Source organism: Tauraco erythrolophus, chromosome 2 (assembly GCF_009769465.1).
Source record: "Tauraco erythrolophus isolate bTauEry1 chromosome 2, bTauEry1.pri, whole genome shotgun sequence".
Taxonomy (NCBI): domain Eukaryota; kingdom Metazoa; phylum Chordata; class Aves; order Musophagiformes; family Musophagidae; genus Tauraco; species Tauraco erythrolophus.
This window is the reverse complement of record NC_141466.1, coordinates 98,836,598-98,859,289: the sequence shown is the minus strand read 5'-3', so window position 1 is coordinate 98,859,289 and position 22,692 is coordinate 98,836,598. Positions and strand designations below refer to the sequence as shown.

General features: G+C 35.9%; 1 protein-coding gene across 1 annotated transcript in view; it reads left to right on the top strand.

The window, feature by feature from the left end:
• BTBD9 (BTB domain containing 9) overlaps positions 1 to 22,692 on the top strand; it is a 124,753-nt gene that overhangs the window by 78,226 nt on the left and 23,835 nt on the right. The window contains exons 9-10 of the mRNA XM_086631675.1: positions 9,035 to 9,224; positions 18,673 to 18,780. Coding sequence (XP_086487801.1) covers positions 9,035 to 9,224; positions 18,673 to 18,780 — 298 coding nt within the window. The remainder of the gene's footprint in view (positions 1 to 9,034; positions 9,225 to 18,672; positions 18,781 to 22,692) is intronic.

Here is a 22,692-nt window from a genome sequence, read left to right as displayed (position 1 = left end):
TACACCTGATCTCATGAGGTTTGCTCTGTAATTTCATTATTTTTTTTAGAAGCATTGAATAAGTAGCCTGACAAATCACACTTTACTAATTTTTATGTTCTATAGCCCCAAAATGTACGAGTTGACCTATAATGCAAATAAAAAGTTTTCCCTCTGTTTTAGGGAGTTTGCAAGTAGTATCGCAATTTATATTGATAAGAAAATAAAATAAGCAGTAAGGAAAAAACTGTTTACAGAAAACATCTACCTTCAGTAAGCTAGTTAGGGGACAAGCAAAATATTTCACATTTGATAAAACTTTTGATCTAAATTTCATATTTAGCACTGCCAGCTATGAACTTTTAAAAACTTCATACAAAATCAGAGTTACTGTGTGCAAATAAGTGATGCATATATCTGTATATATTTGATTTTAAGATTATCAGTCTTATTTAACAAATAATTTAGGACTCAAGATATTTGCTTTCCTTTTTTTGTATTAAGTCGAAGATTGCTTGGTTGTAACAGTCGGCAAGGTAGTGAATCCATGTATGTTCATGGAAGTGTATTTATATCGTAATTGACTTGTCTTTCAGATACTGTATGATATTTTGTGGTTTAGTGAGCATTTTGGTTAGACAAACTATTTGATCTGTTTCAGCATTTCATGAGGTTCAAAGGTAATTTAAGGCATGGAGACTTTATATGGCTTTATTAAAATTTATCTGTTTATGAAGGGTTTTTTTTGTAGTTACAGAACATTACAGATAAATAGGGTTTGCACTACATAATAGTAAGTATCCATTATTGCTCATGGTGATCAGTGGAACTATACTGTCATTCAGTGTGGATAAATCAAGTTGTTGTACGTCTAAGTCATTTGAACTAATCTACAATAAGCAAAGAGAGGCCTGTAGAGCTTTCTATATTGAAGGGTTGATAGTCAATACAATTAACAGAAAATTAAAAGAGTAAGAGTTCAGTGAGTAGTTAATTGAGAGAGGGATGTGGACCAACTTCCGCATTGCAAATGAGGCAGAAACAGTTGGATACATGACCTTGCAGAATTTATGGTGAGAAAGGGACAAATGGAAAGATTTGAAGACTAGTTGAGGGCAGTCCCACTGTGAAATGGTGCAGGGGCACAAAGGCTGTTCTGCCAGAATTTATGGCCATCAGCGTTACTTATTCAATAATACTCTCAACAGCTTTGATCCAGCAAAGTGACCTTAAATCCATTTAGTGCTTTGTTTTACATACCCGTGATGGTTACTGTAAGATAGGATCTTCTCCAGCTTCCTTGATCAAGCAGACTGTCCCAGTTCCCATTCCTTATACGAAAATCTATATGACTACCAATGGGGTAGTTGGCACAGATTTATTTTATTGCTCTAGTGAGGATTTGTAATGTTTGTTTCTGTTTCTGCAGGGACTGGATAGGGTAAAGTGAACTGAAAGCAGTTAGGAAAGCTCCACGAAATATATGAAAGTGCAGTAATCAGAGTAGGTTGCTTTTAAGCTTGACTGAGTATAGAAGCTTTCATCCTCAACCCTTGAAAAACAGTGTTAGATAATACCATTGGGTTCATTGTTTATGCAGTATAGTATTAAGTCAGAACAAACACAGCTGCTGTTTCTATAACCTGTTTTACTAAGAAAATGAGATGTTGTTCAGCCCTTGAAGGCCATAGCATTCTTTCAGACTTTGTGACCCTTACTTCTACCAAAACAACACTGAAGATAATATGCAAAGAGTATGTCATTTGAAACCTCATTCCAAAGAAATAAGACCACTGAGGTATTTGTTTAGAGATCTTATGTGGAGATTTAAGAGTAATTGTTTATTTAATTTTTGTGAAACCTATTCAACTTGATCAGAAAACTGTATACATGAAGAGGGTAATTTAGCAGATATATTACTGCTGGTACGTAGTTTCTATGTAATGACTGTCACTGTAAAGTGAAGATTAGAAGACTGGTAAACAAATAATAAAAATGAAGTGCTGTTTCATGATAACAGCAATCTTATATTGCTGCGGTTTAGCATACAAAGTTTTCATGACAAATTACTAACTTGACATATTACATTTGAAAGTTAATATGGAAGATGATTCATATGGTTACTTTATACAACACTGGATGCGGTACTGACATGACCCATTGATAGTTGAGTAACAGTTTTGATGTAAAAGTAGCAGGAACTGCTCTTTCTAGCACTGTCTGATGCTTCAGCACTGGTTTACACTTTGATGTCTTGTGAAACGAGGTAAGTGACAAACGTTAATTCAATCATATGAAATTATTCCCTAACGCAGATGTCAGGGTTGAGATGTAGTTTTTGTTTTGGCGTAGTATTATGTCTAAATGTGTAAGTAAGTTAACAGATCTACATATTAGAATCATGACATTGACATAACTTTCATTTAACAGAGATGTAAATATTTTTTAGATCTCGAAAGCATAGTGTTTGCTTTTAATGAACTTCCACTTCTGAAATTTTGTATGGTCTTTAGTCCTTCATATTTAATCTAGAATCCAAAACAAATGTAAATTTTCACAAACAAGAGACGTACTCCTTTGGAGGCAGAAGCGGTACCCAGTGCAATGTGATGTTTTATAAAAGCTTCTAATCTGCCCAGTGGCAAAAAGCTGCAACAGTGGGTAAGGAGCTGCTTCTATGCAATGCCTCTTTCGGGTTTGTTTTTTTTTTTCCCACCTAAATATAGGAACCAATTCCTCTTTTCTGCCTCAAAGGGAAAAAATTGATAACCTCACTTAGTCCTTTAATCAGTGCTGAGGGGCAGTCAAGGACTATGCAGGCATGCGGGTTTGACCAGCCTACCGTCCTATTTTAAGCTTGGGTAAGGTCATAGGGAGTGCAGTGTGGAACGCTGTTCTATGAAGTTGTGTTTATCTGTAGTCTGTTTCAGTCTATCAGACTATCTTGTAACTTGTACTTTACACAAGAAAGGGAGAACAGTGAATAATGACTGAAGAGCAGGAGATGGATATAAAACACTGGAATGTCCTTGGTCACCCTCTAGGGAATGCTGTTCAGTACTTATGAATCATTGCGAAACTTCATTTGTGTGCTGTTCAATGCCTTAGGAGAACTTGTTTTAAAAGAGAAAAAATGAAATGAATAAATAATTGTTCACTTGTCTTTTACTCACTGGCAGTTATTGAAAAAAAAATTTAAATGTATAACAGAAGGAATCCAGTAATATCAGTTTCCTAGTGTATGGTTAAGCTTTGTAAAAGATTGCTCTCTCTCTCTCTAAGCAGTGAGAGATGCTATTTTTATGTCTAGTTTAATGTTTACTCCACACAAAGCTATCATATTTAGTTTCTTCCCTTTTTTAAAGGTTAGCCTTCTTTCAAAACCATGCAGGTTTACCCAGCAATGTAAGTCAGCTCTGCTGCAAGCATAGCCTTAGGAAATTATGAAAATTTGAAGATGATCTAAATACTGCAGGGATTTTTTTTTCTCCTCTTTCTACAGGAAAGGACAGCCATGTGGTTGGTTTAGTTACTGCTACCCGTTCTTCAACAGAGATCTGTTCATATGGTTCCAGTTACTTTTTTTTCCTTTATTTTTTGTATCATTTCCAGTGCTGTGATGAAGGATGTGTACTTCCTAGGGCTCCTCTGAAACAATTGGTGTTTCTGAAAGCCTTCTTCAGGCAGAATGTTTAATGAAAGAACCCTGTAGCCAGCCAATTTTCTGACAATTAAAAATATGGCCAATTCTAATGACTCGAATCCTTTTGCTCTAATTTATTGGATCAGAAATCATAAGGTCTAGCAGACACTAACTAAAAAATCAGCCTTCTCTGAAGTTATTCTAATCCAAACTGATGATTGGGCATTGACAAATATTAATGGCGTTTTCTTCTCCAGCTAAATATGACTTGCAGAAAGCTTTTCACTGAAACAGGTGGAAATGCTGTTGATATTTGTTTGGAGGTGATATTTCTTGAGTTCTTGATAGATTTCTTAATCGAAGATTGCAATGAAATGTAGCAATGTCATCAGCAAGTTTCAGCTCAAGAAAACAAGAAAGTGTGTGGAAGAGGAGACAGGACTTTGTGACTGTACTTCTAATTAACTGAAAAGTTTGTAGACTTAGTATTTTCTACCATGTAACAAATAAACAAGTGCTAATGCATATACTGAATAAAGATTAGTCTTAACAAGTCTTTTGGCATGTGGAAAATAATGACAGCAGAATGCCCAACATCTTTTTAATTATTTAATACAATACAAGCAAACCCTGGAACAATGACATCCCTAATTCTATTTTTATTTTTCCTTTGCTCTCAGCTTGCTTTTTTCTAACCGTTACTTTCTAGTGAGGAAAATTTTTTCAGCTCAGTAGATGTTCAGGTAGAGAAGGAAAGCAGTTTTACCATTAAAAACAGAGATTGAAAGCTGAGCATTTAACAGCTGTCAGCATGAGGAAAAAAAAAATCACTTCTTCATATTAACTAAAACAAAAACTTATTTCTTCCAGTATAATTTCTTGTTTATAATTTCTTCACAAAGTGATGGGTTTGTGTCTTAAGAGAATTCAGTAAAACGAATGGTTGTGTTGCAGTGATGGGGCTTTAGCCGAGAACTTTTGACTGACCGAGCGTAGTATAAATACATTCAACAGTCCATAATGCTTTAAATTACTGCCTACTGAGCTGGTGCAGGAACCCACTCAATTCTGTTCCTTCCTGTGTTGCAAAGAGTTGTTTGAGGATTTTCCGTCATTTTTTTCCCCTCGTGTTAGTCAATTGATTGCAGTGAAGTTACAGTGGGTGGACAGAAAGCAAAATCTGACCTGTCCAGGCAGGGAGATGAAGGGACGTACTTTTACACTCAAATATGGAAGCCAGTTAACAACAGCTGTGTTAATTTTTTTCTGAGTACTTCAGGGGAAAAAAAAAATCCTATGGAAAATCAAGTAAAGAAAAAAAAAGCTTAAGGAGTAATAAATAAATATGACTGAGACTACCACACACTCCTGGTACATTTTTCTCTTGGGGGATCTCTAAGGGCAGTTGAATAACATATCTGTCTTATCTTTAAATATAGCTAGTATAGATGGCCCTTTGGCCATACCTTGAAAATTACAATCCTTTATAAAAATACTATTGCTAGAATTAAATATATTGCCAAGCTGTTCATTGCTCCATACTGCAGAATAAAACCAGGAGACAGGAAAGTAAGTTTTAATAAATGTTTTGATGCTGCTGTCCTGCAACCTCAATCATCATCTTTTGTTTGCTTACAGAATGTGTATGCTTGCTAATGCACATCTTTTCTATTCTATAAAAGCAAATCAGATTTGTCAGAGCAAAACTGCCGTATGAACTGTGGAAAAAAAGAATTTCCATATTTGTAATCCCCTCTTTTGTTTTCTCTTACAACATTGATTACTGCAAAAGCTGGATTTAAAAAAAAAAAAAAGGAAACAAAAATAGAAACAAGACTGTTGGTTTTGGCAGTATGTTTTTGTAAACAAGTGACCTGAATTGAAGCAGCAATTCTAATGGGAAAAAGGAAGAGAAACAGAAGACTGCAAAATACAATGCAGAGCAGAGTCCCCACCAGATGGTATTTTTAATAAATTTATCGAGCGGATATCAAAGAGGATAATGAACATTCAAAATAGGGAGTGGCAGACCCTCTGAGAGAGAAGGAACAGTATGGCACCTTCTGCACACTGCAATTAGTTAGAATCACTTTCTAATTAATGTTGTAGGGAAGACCACAGAATTATATTAAAAACACACTAAGACAGTTTCTGTGCGGTTGTTAAGGAATTTGACTAATCAGGGTTACATCTTCTTAGGAGGTCGCAGATTAGTGCAGAAATCTAAACGTGTGAAGGAGCAGGATGGTGCTCAGAGGGCATGCAGGTAAAATACTGGATGAACTGAGCTGCACTGTGTGCAATTAATGCCTCACAGAGCCCGGAGAGTGTCTGGAATATGCCATAGAGCCTCAATGTGAACATTGATTTTGACACTTTTACTTTTTTTTTTTTTTAACCTAGATTACAGTAGCTTCCTTTTCCTACAAAAAGCAGCAATATATGGAAGATGCTTTAATGCCTATATAAAATGGTTACTCAAAGAAGTTCCTTTACTGCCAGGGGAGAGGGGAAGAAAAGGAAGCAACCAAAGCAAACTTTATTTCAATGGCAGTGCTCTTAGTTTGCACTGTTAGTGTTTGCTTTACTCAGATTGTTCCCAGTGAAGTTTTAGTCGTTCTTTTAGGAGCAAACAGAGATGATAGTACATTTGATAGTGCAGTAGATTTTTCAGAAACTGTTGCCTTTCTACTGCGTTAGATTATTACTTGGCAGTGACCTTGCACTTTTTTCTCATGTGTTTTATGGTGTGTTGGTTGATTGGTAGTTTTCTTAAGATCATGCTCCTGATACCACTAGCAAAATTAAAACGCATAATCTTAGCTCTTCGTGGTGCTGGAGACTCTTATAAGTAACTCTGAAATTTCACATAGCTATATTTCAGCCATTTTCAGCTGTTTTAGTATTCTAAATACATATTTTACAGACTATTAAAAGTATCTAATTGTTATCAGTGTGCTGTGGTCTTAAAATGGTACATTTGCATCTGTACTATACATCATTTGTTTTCTTGTGAAAGTTGAAATAATGTTGGTTGTATGTCTTCTGTATTCCTGATTTTTTTGTGCTGTTCTTGTTTTGGCTGTTAGGGGTTGGTTTTTTTTTTTTGATTTTCAAAAATGTTTGGTAGGAGATATTGTGAATTTGGAAATTTTGTAAAATTGATCTTTGTCATTTGGATAACTTTTGGTAACTTACTTCTTCCTCTCTCTCTTAAATTGCACTACCACACAGATTGCTTGTCTTTCATCAGAGCTGAAACACAAAATCTTAGGATTTTTTTAGTATGACCTGTGTTGAAAGAATTTTTGTTATCATTTAGATAAAACAATCAGTGGTTTTAACGTTTTCCCAAAAAAAACCAAAGGCGCAACAGGCAACCTTGATATTTACAGGTTCAGCTTTGTTAATATTAATTTGTTTGATTGAGAGAGAGAATAGAGAGACACGTGTGTATTTGAAAAGTTGAGGAGATTAGCTAAAACCTGAGCTTTTTAGGAAGGTGCTGGACCTGAATAGGGCATCTTAAATAGCTACTTTTTTTTTTTTTTTTATGTTCATCTGTTGTCTTGCTGGAAGGTGACGTTCAAAAAGCTTGGCATTCTCTCTGAATTACAAAGAGAAAGGAAGTACCATACTCGATTAAATGTTAACAAAGGGAAATAATAGGTAATTCCAAATACAAGTGTTGAAGCACTTGTAAAACAGTGCTGGAAAAGCACTCTATGCAGAAGAAAATACACCTTCTTCTTACAGTGTGCTCCCAGAGGAGCTGCTGTTGTCTTGATCTTTGATGAAATTGCTGAGATTATGTAAAGCTCTAACTACATTATGAATTCTGTTTGATTTGAAAGGAAGGGGGGAAACTACTTGGCATTGGATTTAAATCAGATTAAGCAGAAGTAAGTACGTACAAGAACAACATTCATCTCCTCGGAAAGTTTTCTAGAAACTGACACTAAAGTTATGTCCTTTGCTAAAGAAGAATAACTCCCAATGCTACACTTTTTTTTATTGCCGGAGTATGTAATGTTCCCCTGCTTCTAAAAATTACTATTAAAGGGTTACATTATCTTTTATCTAATTTGGTTTATAACAGCAGTTTTCAAGCTATAGCATTCAGTTTTGGATGTATCAGGGAGAAGGAAGAACTGAAGTTAGATGATGCAGGCACATGGACCATGGTGCTGAATATGTACACTGATTGTGAGAACGGTTGTAGAGATGAAAGACAGAATTCGTTACAGATGTTGCAGCACAAAGTAGCAGTTAGCACTGGCCTGTGCAATTAGAATTGTAATCTTACATTTTTCAACTGAAATTCCCGTCCTCTTGTCATGGTTTTCCCAGGAATGCTTTTACTAATTTGAGAATTCTTTGAGTTCTCTAACTTGCTTGTTTTCCCTGTAATATTGAAGTAACTGCATATAAGGTGAATGAAAGAAGGCAAATTCTATATTCTGCAATAATGCCTTTGTCTTTGGCATAGCAGGCTACTGCATGCTGGAATTTTTTTATGACTGCATATAGGATAGAAAAAAAGAATTATCCAGAAAAGATCTTAGATTAAATTAATGGGGTGGGGAGAGTACTGTATAATTCCATCACTGTCTCCGGGAGGAAAATCATTATCCTGTATTTTGGCCTTCCTTTTTTCAAGAGGATGAGTTCTAAGTAATTTATTTCCTTTGCATTCTGTCATACCTTTTTGCTGACTCTTGGCTGAATGGGAAATACTTCTGCACTTGCTGTTCCATTTGTGTAGCAGACCTATTGGTCTCTCCTTCCCCTTGTAGTCCGATATTTGTATTCAAGGATTTCATACATGTTAAAAAGCATTTTCATTTTCTAGATTCTGGGGTGCAATTTGTAGTCACAGTCAGAGCTGGTGTCAAAAGTACTGACAGGTACATGTTGAGAATAGTCTCCTGAAGCTGTGAGACTTCAAGCCCTGGTTTCAAAGACTCAGTCCTAACTTCCCACAGTCTAGATCAGTGCTTTGAACTATCTCCCACTTATTTCTCTCTCTCTCTTTTCTTTTTTCTTTTTTGCTTTTTTTGGGGGGGGAGGAATGTGTCCTCATGAAAACAGGAAAAAATTGGTTGGAAATTTGAAAAGTTTTGCTGGACAAGATTTTTTTTCCCCCAATTCTATTAAAAGAGTGCTATCATATCACCAGGACAAATCCAGCTGTTAATTTACCAAGTTAGTCTGGTGTCAATGCTACAAAAGTTACCTGTACCACTTGATTCTACTTCATAGTTCATGTTAAATAACAGTTAAATTTCCTTATGCTTATCATACTTTCAACCTTGTTTTCTGTGGGTTTTTTTTCCCAATTCTTTGCCAGAAATAAAGACTAACTGAACTGTTTTCTGACTGTGTCTATCATCTGTGTGTTTTAATTCACAGTCCCCACTGAAAATGTTGCAACAATTGCAGACTGTGCCAGTGTGATTGAAGGTGTAAGTCGCAGTCGCAATGCCCTATTGAATGGAGACACAAAAAACTATGATTGGGATTCTGGGTACACGTGCCATCAGCTTGGGAGCGGAGCTATTGTAGTACAGCTAGCACAGCCCTACATGATTGGATCAATACGGTAAGAGGGTTTATTTTTCTCTAAACTAAGGGCAACAGTGAAACTTTTGCTGAGCACAGTTATTTTCTTTGAAATATATGAGATTTGGAAATGATGGTAATTAGGGAACTAGTTTAGTTGTCATTTTGTTTCTTACTTCATTATAATGGGATGTTAAAAATTAAATGTGTTAATTATATGTTGAGATACACCAGTGCAATTCCTGAAAATACTACATTTCAGAGGCATAATAATAGTAATAGTGAAATTTTAAGATTAAAGGTATATACCTATATTAAATAGAAATATAATTGTAGCCTCACTTGTGGTCAAAGTAGGTGCAGCTTCTCATATCCACCTCATTGTGAAAACAAAATATTTATTGAAGAAAGCCATCATCTCGAGTCAACCAGGTTTTCTTTTCACTATGCAATTAGTACCAGTTCTTATTTAAACATGGTGTGTGTAATAAGGGTACAGTAACCCAAGTATTACTTTACAGTGTTGGATTAATGAATGTGTTTAGGTCTGGATTGAAGTTAATTAGGCTATTTCTACAGTGAACGTCTGTATACATATGAAGAACAAACTTTTGGCTAATGTAGAATCTTTGTTCAGAGGTGAAGACAAATATTCTTGCCAACTTCAGATTCTCTGACTGTAGATGTTTGTTTTTTTTTTATTCATAAAATCAGGCATACAAAACCTTGTCTTAATGGCTTCTCGTTCTTTGTAAATTTAGAATATGTTGTCAGGGACTTAATATGTGTTCTCTGTGACAATGAAAAAACGATAAAGGTTTCTGAAGTTAGAGTACCAGCGAGGAAAGTTCGAAACCCCAGGTGGGGTACTGGTTCGCAACACAGTCCATGTACAGAGGTGCTTATTGCTAGGAACTAGCTCGATGCCATCCATCTGTTAGAGTTGTCTCTTCAAAATGACCGATGAGCAAGCGAGACTTGAAAGCTCTTTTATAACTGCCAATTTCTGGTTTGTGTGCTTTGGTTTTTGGTTTTGGCTTGTGGCATTGTTAATGATGGTTGTAAAACTTTGAAGATACAGACATCCAGGCAAATCTCTAACCTAACAATAGTACTGTTTTGTCTGTATACTAGCTTTAGATGTTACCCCCATAGTGCAAGCCCGGCATTGTTCTCACTGTGGGAAACAAGTTGAGTAAGTATAGTTGGCAGCTTTCCACACTCAGTGTTTTATGCTTTTGAGTTGGGTGTTTTTTAATGTTTAGTTAAGTATTGTATCAATAATAAGTAGAAAACCAGGAAGACACAGTAATCAGATTTCTTAAAAGAGGTAATTGAAAATGTAATTACATCATTTCCATGCCACTTTGAACTTAAATTTAAGTAGCAGCAGAAGCTTTGGCCACATGAAGGAGTAAGAGGAGAATAAGTTAACTAAAATGTATTATTTCTCAGTTCCTAGTCTCTGACTTCCTGTCTTATAATTTTCTGGTATATTTCAATTGGTGAATCATACCATCTTTTCAAGTCTGAAAAAAATTTACTTTCCTATATTAAATACTATGCTAGTGTTTATTCTTGAGCAGAACATTTTTAATAAGTCTCATTATTAAACAGTGTGTTAGGTGAACTAGACTTTTAGTTGCCAAGAAATTATAATTGTATAATCAGCAAGTGTGTAGAGCAAATTAAAAAAACCCTCCAAACATTACATAATTTAAAACTAATAGGCATTTAGTGATTTATGTGGTATTGCATTGTACAGATACAGGGTCAGAATCTCATCTTTCTTGGTCAGCTTTCCTGCATGTATAGTAGAAACAAGATGAACAGCTTGCCTTAAAAAACAACAATGATAAAAATCATCTCATCTAGGGTATCTTCTGCCAGAGGAGACCACCTCCATTGCCTAGAGACAGAATGCCAGCACTGTCATCTTTTCCTTTTCATGTTCTGCCTAGAAGAAAGAAGAGTTTTGAGTTGCAGCCATGTCTGTGGCAGATCACAGATAGCCAAGGGAAAGATGTCCCTTTGAGTGGGGAAGTGAGGTTTTCACTATGTGTCAGCTACGGCTTTGGCAAGCAAGGGTGTAGAACATGTTCTGTACTGTGAGTGCTGAATATGGTGACAATAGTCTCTTTATTTAGCACCAGGAAAACTGTGACTGGTACAGAATCAAATGACATACAAACATAGATTAGAGCAAAAAACCTTAATATTTCATTTTAATGAAAGCAAGAGATTTTTATTTTTTTTAACAGAATGTCTTCCACAACTGATTGGACTGTATTCATTGTCTGTTTTCCTGATGTTTGCTTACTTAAAAACTCCCTTGATCTCACGCTCCCACCTAATAGAAAAAAATTTCCAGGAGTGTTTTCTTTAGACTAGCTGTACACCATGACTGCAGAAGGATAGGAATTGCCCCCAGACACTGAGTCATTAGACCTATGGGTTTGGATTCTTAAATGAATAATTAGGAATTGAAGTACATATCTTTTAAGTTTGGAGACATGAACGTGCCATTAACTATATTTGTATCAGAGACAGTAAATATAGGAGCCTTTGAAAAAAGAGTGGTAGATGCTTTTAGTCTATAGAAATCGGAATACCGCTGGAGAGAGCTTCCATGTCAGAACATGTTACCATGGCAACCAAATTCTGAGTATGAAGAACTCTTGGTACTCAAATATGCATTAGAAATGCACAGAGAGCTTAATGTTTCAGGAGTATATCATATATGCATGCTTTCTGCAAAATTCATCCCGTTGTCTTAGAATCTTAAAACCATTCAGGTCGGAAGGGACTTGAGAAGACATTTAGCCTAGCCTGTTCCTCAAAGCAGGGTCAGCTATGAAGAAAGGCTATCCTGCTCAAGACTTTATTCAGTCAGGTCTTGAAAACCCCCAAGGAAGGAGGTTCCACAACTTCTCTGGGTAGCCCATTCCAATGTTTATCATCCTCACAGTGTACAGGGTTGGGGTTTTTTTCCCCTTTTCATGCAGTTTGTTTTCCTATGCCTCTAGTCCATCTGGAACATCAAGCCAATTTCCTCAGCCTCTTGCACAGTGCATGTGCTCCAACCTCCTGACTGTCTTGATGCTCCTCTGCTGACCTCTTACTGAGGTCTGTCAATGTTGTATTTGAGTCCAAAGTGGGATACATTATGCCAGGTATGATCTAACAAGTGTCAAGTAAAGGAGAATTTCTTTCCCTTCTTCTGCTGGCTCAGTTCCTGCTGCTACAGCTCCATGCGCTGCTAGCCTTCATTGCTGAGAAGGCACACAGGCAACTAATGTCATTTTCTGTTTGGAGTGACTTCCATGTCCTTTTTAGCACAGCCAGTCAGACTACAGCGTTTGCTATTGCAGTGGATTAGTCTGTCTGAGGTACAGGATTTTCCTTTTGATCCTGTTGAATTTCATGAGATTCTTTTTTGCCTGTGCCCTTAGTCTTCTCAGAGGCTGCCAAATCAGTCCTCCTGAATGGCAGCCCTGCTTTCAAGTGTATTGATTGCACCCCACAGCATGCTGTCATCTGCAAGCTTGAGGAGGGCTCATTCCATCTCCTTCTCTAGGCTGTTGATAAAGATATTAAACAGGATAGTTTCTAGAACCAACTCTGGAGAAAATCTTCTTGCATCCAGTCTTTGAGTGGATGATGAATTGTTAACCACTACCTGTTGAACTAAACAATCTGGCCCATTTTTACCCATGTTGTAGTCTACCCATCTGAACTGTAACATCCCAGCTTGGACAGAGGGATGCTGTGGGAGACCATGTCGAAACCTTGTTAGTATCAAGTACTACTTCAGGTATTTGTATATAAGTTTGGAATTCTTCAATTCCACATCAAAAGAAATTTTTTACATTGAGGGTGGTGAGGCAGTGGAACAGATTGCCCAGAGAAGTTGTGGCTGCCCCATCCCTGGAAGTGTTCAAGGCCAGGTTAGATGAGGCTTTGGGCAACGTGGTGTAGTAGAGGATTTCTCTGGCCATGGCAGGGGGGTTGGAACTAGATGATCTTTAAGGTCCCTTCCAACCCTATCCTTTCTATGATTCTATGTGATGATAATCTTTGCTTAATAGTATTTTCTACTAGAAAACACCTGAAAAACATTTTATTTTAAAGAAACTGTAACTAAATATTGTCTTTTCGATTACAGAAATTAAAACAGTTTTTGATATAAGAGGTTTATTCTTTTATTAAGACTTTTACTTGGAACAGCTTACAAGATGCTTGCAACAGTTAACAGAGAAAATATGTTACTTTAGGTAGTTTTTCCACATTGTTACCTGTCTGAACAGAAAATAACCTTGCTATTTTTCCTCTTTGAAAAGGCCCTTATCAATGACAGAAAAACTATTATACAGAAAAACAGCAATTGGTGTGTTTAACGTAGTAAATATAATTTAACTTTTAAATGGCTGAAGCGTTAGTATTGAAAAGGCTGCCATATCAAAATAGCTCTCTGTCTAACTTTCCCTTCAATTTTCTGGAATAGAAATATAATACTATTATGCTACAGTCTTTGGTTGATAACTTCATAGGGTTGTTTGGCTTTTTGCCTGTGATTTTCCAAAAAAGAAAGAGATCAAAAAAAGAACAGGATTTGTTATAGTGTATGTGGTGGAAGGAGAAAGGATTCTTCTGTACCATAATGGGTTTTCATGTTAAAATAAATAAAAATATTTTGCATCTTTGTAAAAGTAAATTAACCACTTATGCCAGCTTAAACTATTTGAAGACTTTATTTCTAATATGAATATGTGATAACCAACTGTTTTGCTTTTCATATTCAGAGTAATTCTTAAACTAATAAACTATATCAATTAGCTTTAATGTGTTTTCTGTTTGCTTATACCATCATCATATACATCTCTTATATTTCTAATTTTCCATACCACTTCTGCTTATGAAGTTTTTCTTTCTATGCTGCTCATTTTCTGTGCTTGCCTGACTTGAGAGTGAAATCATAACTCAGAATAAATGATCATATAAGCACATAGCAAATATGCAGAAATTTTCTCTCCTTTGATCCTGAAGAAAGATTGTTTTCCTGCAAGATAACTACTGAAACATATATATCTGTAGAAAATTAATTAAAAAGGGCATATAGACAAGTAGAGGAAAAAATGCAAAGGCAATAGTATAAAAATACTCTTTCCATACAGTTTTGGGTTTTCCTTCTTTTTCCCCATCATTCAACACGTATCACTACCTCATGTTTTAATTTTCTGCTGTCTTTCAGGTTTCTATAAGTATGCACATAGTAATGTGAAATATTTATACTGTACAGGTAACTACTGACTATGGTATTCAGGAAACAAGTATCATTCTGTCAGGTGCAAGACTTGTTGTTTGGTATTCTGCTACCATTTTGAGTATACGTAGTTATACAGCAGTCTGAACTAAACAGTGACAGTCTTTTCTGCAAAAATCTAAGAGTAGAACAAGCAGAAACAGCACAAAATGCGTGTATAATGCAGAACTATCAGTCACAGGCAACACATGACATTTAGGTAACTACCGTTAAAAAGATACTACAGCATCTTTTGATGTAACAGGTAGCCAATATAATCAGATTCCCACACCTGTTCTATGAAATTTTATTTATATTTGAAAAGCTTTTATAATAAAATAAAGCATTTTCAGCAAGTGATGTAAGTAACAGTACCATATTAATTTATTAACAGGCTTAGATTTTAGATACCCAAAGAAGTGGCATATGAAAAATATGTTTAAATAAGATATTGCAAGGAATGAGCTGGATAAAGCTTCTTTCCACTTTTCCTTCTCAATCCTGAGGGTGATATTTACTGACAAAAACTTATTTAGCCTTTTATTCTGATATGAAAGTCCTAGAAACAGAGACAATTTTGCTATAAACAAATGCATTTCCAATGAGTATAGTACTGACTTTTTAAGTGGAATATTTTCCTTCCTATCATTTAGTATAAATCTTGCCAAAACATAGCTTCTCTACAAAAGTTTAGCCTGGTAGTTTGCCTGGAGTGTGTTGCAAAGATTATTGTACCTGGCATAAAAAGTGGCCCTTGTGCTCAGTGTGTGCTTGTGAATATTCATGTAATCACCTGAAAGTTTTTCACTGCTTATCCAGAAAGGCATTTCACACAGAATATGTTCCAAATAGGTTCTGTCATCAGTCTCCCTCCCCAGTCTCTCCTAAAAAAACCTACTGCAGGAAGGTGAAGAAAGAACTTTTTATTTTCCTTCACAAGTCCCAAAGAAACAAAAATCTACATTTAGCAATCGTGCTAAGTCACTTTGGGAAAGTTTCTGCCAACTTTAATTCATTCATAGTTTGGTCTAAGCCATGTGCTTTTTTAAACCTGTTTAACCTGGGCTGGATTATTTTAGGAGAGAGTAATGATACACATTCTTAAAAGGAACACATATGTCCTGTTAGCCTTTTGCTCTAAAGCCAAGCCAGTTGTGTTTTAATTACAATATTGTTAGTTGAAATTACAGTCACTAGCGTGCTTCTGATATTGAAACTCTTGATCATAGCTTTGAGAACTGGGATCAAGGAAACAACACTGAGCTCCCATGATGAAAGGGATCCTATTGAAAAGCATAATTGGCTCCATTTTAATAGTCTTTTTAAAAGAAAGCAAGTTTACATATGCTTTTGCTTTTCCCTGTTTTTATCATTTAGAAGACTTGGTTTAAGTAAAAATGTTAAATTGATTCAGGATCTGTTAATTATTAGTAGTTACCAAATCCAGGATTTTAATACATGAACTTTATTTTTAATTATTTTTTTTTTTTTTAACAGAAAATGTGCTTCATTTGGTCTCTTCGGTATTTGGAGACCTTCAAGCTATAGAAAAGCAGAATGGGAAGGATCTAGTGAAGCAGGAGGAGAAAGGTTGGGATCGGGTGGGTTTGTTTTGAGGTTTGGGTGGTTTTTTAAGTCTCTCTCATGATGCCACAGGCAACTGTTTTTATTTTTCACTAAGTCAGCTCGGAATTTTTTAATTTGCAAGCAGACAGTATTAATATGTGCTAAAAGGCTTCCATTAGAAGTGTTTAATTTTAGCTTCTTAAAGCTGGTTTTTTAGCCTATTATTTTTGATAATATGAATGACTTGAGTTCAGTCGAGATCATCTAGGGAGTTTATTTTAAATCTGCCTGTCTATTAGACCCAATTCCACTTCGAATGCTGGGTTTCCAAACTGGGAAATAAAGAGCTAAACTAGATTGGTTTGAAAAGAAGGTAATAGCACTGGTTTTAGAGCAAAGATACAGATACACACATCTTTAATAACCAGATTCCAAACACAGTCCAGCTTCTGCTTGGTACAGCATCTATGTAAGAGGAAGGATTCTGCATTTGGCAACTGAGGGGTCAACCCTCTAGCTGTATTGGTTTTTTAAATGTTAAAAGGGAGCCATAATTTTTGCAATTATGTTCCTCCCAGCAGAGGTAGCAGCTGAAAGCAAGACTTTCTCAACTGGAAGAAAGGAGCTTATAATGTAAAACTTGGGCATGCTTCTGAAAGGCAATTAAAGAGAAACAGCTTGAAAACTCTGTGCCTGGGAAAATCTGTAGTGGGGCACAAATTCCTTTTCTTTTTATATATGTCTCAGCTATTTTCATTGACCATCCGGAGCTTGACCTATTGCACTTTGAAATACATAGATCTGTGGAAGTTATTCCTCACAGCTGGAGAAAGAACCCAGGTTAGCTGTATTACCTGGCTTTCACACTTCTCTGTGCGTGTAGCTGTAGTTATTCTCATTTAGGTCATTGTTGCAGTTACAGCTGTTTTGGATAGCTGACTGTGATTTGGTTATTGGACTATAGCAGATACATTTGCTTCTGTAACAAATAGTCAGATTTAAGCAGTAATCAGTAAGTGTTAGCTAACTTTGGCAAGAACCTGAGGATCAAGAGGCAATAGCAGTTGGTAACAGCCAATATATTACAATAGAGTATTTTCCACTGGTGTATTGAGAGTGGGTTCAGAAAATGAGTGTTTTAACAAAAACAGAATCAGCAAAGCAGTATTTTCCATGACAGACAATGTGGATTGTTCACTTAGAATATTGCAATTGAAAAATTTTGGGTAGGTTGACAAGAGCACGTTATTATAGAGAATAGTGAATGCAGCATGCTGGTTTTGCCTTTGGTTACCTCTAACTCAAATGGAAAAGATTTTTTAAATTTTAGTTTTGATATCACATTTGCAATTAAGTTTATATGAAAACAGTAAGAACAGCAGTTAGTTTTTCTGAACTGTACCCTGCTAATGAGTGGAATGACCCCAGCCAGGGGTTTTACATAAAATGTAGGCAAACCCACATCTATTAATCAAAGTATGGATAACATTTAAATGCTTCTAAAGAAGAAATTGCAGAAGTGTCTGCCTTGGTTCTGGCCAGTCCATTGCCCCTGTAAGTTGTGTAAATACCCTCTTGTCATTTGTAGATACTTCATTGGAAAAAAGGCTGCTCCATATTGTTTCACAAACTTCCTGGACAGAGTTTTTCATGGTTTTTACTGAAGAAGGCATTATGTGCTGGGTATTTTTCTTAGGTACTCATATCTCAGTCCCATCCACTGAAGGAGAGAGGAGGGGCAAGGTTCTTTGTTTTGCTTTAATGCATATCCTTAGAAATAAAATTAAATTGATGAATGATGTTGAGGTTTGACATATATCTTAAAACAGGGAAATAATCCCCATATAAAGAGAAGGAGTAGAGAGTATACAACATTTGCCAGATGTGTTTTTTGAGAATGATATACTTAAGTTAAATCACATCCATGATGCTTTACATCTTCCTCCCTGTGAGACAAGTATGGAAATTGAAGGCTGTTCAACATGTCATTTAGTGCCCTTCCTGAAGAGCTGAATGTTTGTTAGAATGGATATGGAATGAGTCCTTGAGACCTCTATTTTTACTTTTTCTTCTGTCTTTTTAGCAATTGGGTCAACAATTGCCTTTTTCCTCATATTACAATGAACCAGGATTGAGAATTCCCATATTCCTACTTGCTCTTTTTTAACATTTCTGATATATTTACCAAAAAAAAAAAAAAGAGAATACAGTTAAGAAGACTGTGTAATCTTTTTAGTCACCAGCATCTCTTTCTCCTCTTAAACCAATCTTTCAAAAAAGATTTTTGATTCAGGCTTAAAGCAGGCAATGCCAAATAAATTAGTTCATTTATTGGTTTTTAAATAAATCAAAAGTAATTGGATGAGTGTAATAGATTAATGTTAGTAAGATGGTTATTATAAACCTGTATGTCTATTACTGGCCTTAAGATAATAAGAGTAGAGACACTAGGGAGTTTGAGATGGCAGAAACAGTGAAGACCTTGTTGAGTGTTAGAGGCACATTCCAAAAGAAACAACTAAATTTATAAAGGATTAAGAAGAGGAAATAAAGGACTTGAAGACTTAAGCAGCTTGGTTTAATGTTTATTTTACTTATCACTCGACTTTTTCATACTTAGGTTGCTACTTTGGGACTGTGATGATCGGAGCTACAGCTACTACATTGAGGTTTCAACGAATCAGCAACAGTGGACTATGGTGGCTGATCGCACAAAAATTTCCTGCAAGTGAGTTTAATTTTTTCACGTATTTGCACAAAGTTGAAACTGGAATACTGGGAGGTTTTTTTATCCTTTTATTCAATACTTACATAGATGACTTTTTAGCTATGAAAAGAATGATCCTTGCATAACCTGTAGATTCTGAACTCTAGACCCTTGTAAATAGAACTTACAAGGAGGTAACATCTTCCAGCGTAGCTGAATATCTAGACTTTCAAACCAGAATCAGATTCTGAAGATCTGTATCAGTACTGGATCTTTAAACAATCAGTTTCATTGTTCATTCTCCGAAACAGTCTGCCTGCCATACCCTTGGTTTTGTGATCACTGGAAATTAAACCGTGTTTCTCCAGAGTTCACATGTTTATGGTGACCCTGGTGTCAAATCACCTCTCCTTGGGGAACATGGTAGGAGAGGAAAGAGGGCATGCTTGGTAAAGGATTTTCTTAATCAAATGCATTTCTCCCTTGTCAAAGCACATAAATGTATTGTATGATATTTGAAGTGAGTGGGGAGAGTGAGGGTAGGGACCAAACCATAACCAGGTTTGGATCAACCAGTTACCTAAGCTTGATCTTGTCTTTGTTCAAAAGCAGAGTACCTGACCTATATGCACTGACCACTCTACTTTTGAACAGGACCCTTCCATAGAAAAGACATACTTCTTAAAAAGAGATAAAAAAGAGAAAAAAACTGTTTCTAGTATACAAAAACTCATTTGTGTACTAAAATCAGGAGAAATCAGGCAAAAATCAAATTCCTTTGATTTTTCTGTAATTATGAGGTCTGCTGATAAAACCCATTCTTTTAGCATAGAAGAGTAATTCAGTGTCGATAGCCTTTTTAAACCATTTGATAGTTCTAATTCCAAGTAAAAAATGAGCCAGGTACTTGTCATGGGACTGAAAAGATATGCTGCAAATTTATATGTTACAATCTGGAAGTCAGGTATGCTCAGCATTCAGTGAATGTTATAAGATATGATCTCCTGGCTGATCCCTGGGGAAACTCAGACTTATAAAAGTCTTATTTCTCTCCTTTTCCCCAAGTCAGTTTTCCATAAGATATGCTTTCTTTCCGGGGACAAAATTGAAGTCATCAGTTCATATGGGGACAGCCCCCACCCATCCTATATTTGTGCCAACCAAAACAAAATGGATTTTACAAATTTAGAGATGTATCTCAGTCTGTCACGTCAGGCAAGAAAATTATTCAGTCCTTTCTAGCAACGCTGCTGATACACATTTTCTAAAGTTTTTAATTCATCTCTTAATAAATAGTGCAGTTCAAACATATATAACTGTGTGGTCTTGACAGGTTGGTGAAGAACTTAACATGTCCTTTCACTATCTCTAAACTGCCCTTTTTATTGATGAAGCAGAAAAACTTGGGTTCTGCCTGCAGGTCTGGAAAAAGAGTAAAGGAGACTTACTCATTCTCAAAGGCATCTCAGCGTAATAGGTAGAATTCATTGTTTTTGTCTGTCTCCAGCACTGGGAGCACTAAAATGCTGAAACCAGAAAAGAGAGAGAGGAGAGTCAGAATCAGAATATTTTTGCGCTTTTTGCTTGTATGTTTTGATACTAATAGTCTGTAACAGTCAAAAGGAGCTCTGGAGTGGAGCAGGTGGAGTTGCTGGTTGACTGCCCAGTTCAAGTATCTACTTGCCATGTTCAAACCACGTTATTCTTTTTAAAGCCTTAGCCTTGGACAAGTGTAGGTGCATCCCTGAAATAAAGATAGCTGCCTCCTCATGGTATACTTCAAGATGTTGATTTAAAACATAGGTGCTCTGGAAGTTCTCAAAGCTGTGACTGCAGGAACTATTTTCATGTGGATTAGAGAATTGTACTTTGCCTAACTTCTTACTCTGACAGACATGCATCCAGCTAGCAACATGCCAGTCTTTAATTTTAAGTCTACAGACTTAGTGTCCTAGCACTGTCTGAAACTATCAGTTCTAAACAAATACAAAGATCTGATCCTAAAGCTTAAAATTATAAAAGCTCAGTGGACTCCAGAAAAATTCAATTTAACAAGGACTAGAAAATTTTAAAGAAAACACATCAACTTGAGAAATCTTACTTCTCTTTGAAAGTTTTCTATCCTCTCCAGTTACGTTTAAATACTATATCATCTGTAACTGAGATTAGTTGAAAGGTTTGTGGCCCCTCATATACCTCCCTCAATTTTCAGGTGATTTCTTTGCATTTAACAGCATTTTTTCATATTCAATTTAAATCTCTTGCTCTTTATGATCAGCAAATTGGACTTGTTTTACAGTCACCCCACCACAGAAAAGAAAAGAAAACCCTTTAAATATGTTTAATCTTCTTTTCAAGTAGGATTTGCAGTGACTTCAGCTCAAAAATTACTTTGATTGTAATGGCAGATTGATAATTCCAAATACTACATAAATAAGTATAATATAGAAAATAACTATATAATATTCTATGTATATTTATGTATTTATAAATTATATATACATCTTTTTATATATTAAACATAAAACCCAAATATATAAAATACTACATAAGTGCCTAATGCTATAAACATTAGGACTGTTTTGTAGAGTATCATCACGGTGTACAGTCAGAGCTGGACCACTTTAATTTTACTGAGAAATATTGAAACATGATACTGTGACCGAAAAAAGCCATGTTCTTAATGCTCAAAAATAGTTTGACTGTAGAATGAGAGAGAGATCATCATTCAGTGAGTCATGCTCTGAATGAAGGCTCTCACTTAAAAATTGTTGGGCAAGATTTCAGTTTGGTGAAGGAGACGTCTTAGAGAAATACAGAAAACTGACAGTCACTGATAGGAATGTGAAGAACTGAGTTTTTGGTTTAATTTCTGCAAACTTTAAAAAAAAAAAAAAATAAAAAGCCCATCTTGAACCAAATTGAAAATGTGGAATTTTTTTTTTCCCTGAGAAAAATAAATCAGTTATTTTAACTACATGTAATTTTAACAGCAAAAACAGAGGAGATGAAAAGTTAGATTTTAACCAAAATTAAGAGAAGCTGTAGTAAGGCAGAGGTGATGCAGTTCACCTGGTTTACTATCATAGTGTAATGGTAAAGACACTCCTGCTGGACGCAAGAGATTTATTTATTTTCCCTCTGGCTCTGTCCTTCCCCTTACCATGAATACCTTGGTATTTTTTGCAAACAGACAGCTCCAACAGAGAGAAATCTGCCTCTAAATGCCTTTTAGTCAACTGATTCAGGCACTCCCCAAGGAAAAGCAAGAATCAAACTCGGGCACTGTGCCCGGGTTTGACTCATCATCAGGTTTAGACAGACAATTAGAAATTCCTCCGTTCGGCATTTTGCCTTAACCAGATTACAGCATAATGGGGTGAAACCAACAGTACCCTCATCTCTTCGTTCTCCGTATGTTTGTGAATGCCATGCCCCTCTCTCATCTGGAAGAAACAAAACAAATCTTCTGCCCATGTGATCAAATTTTGCAACTGTTTTTGGTCTCAGCCAAATCCTAATTTTATTTATGAATACTTGGACATCCAAACCTGAAAAGGTCTAAGCGTACATTGGTATAAAAATTGTCATCACTTGGACTTACGTGTCTTTGTTTAAAGAAAATGAGAAGTAGATAGGTCCTGGCATGGGACTGTGATTGCCTGTTTGACTGTGAATACCTCTCAGAGCAACAGTCAGCTAAGAATCATTATGCATGTATAATAAATTCTTTTCAAAAAGCATACTCCAAATTACGTCTGTTTCTCTTATAAATTTTGGAGATGTGAGTCCAATCTAGGTGGTTGATAAGGTCTTGAAATCAGAATCAGAAAAATTACTCACTTGCTTTTCTGTGTAGGATGTGCTGCAGTAGCAAATCAAAGTGGATGGAGTTAAAACTCCAGAGAATTTCACAGGGGCCCACATTTGAAG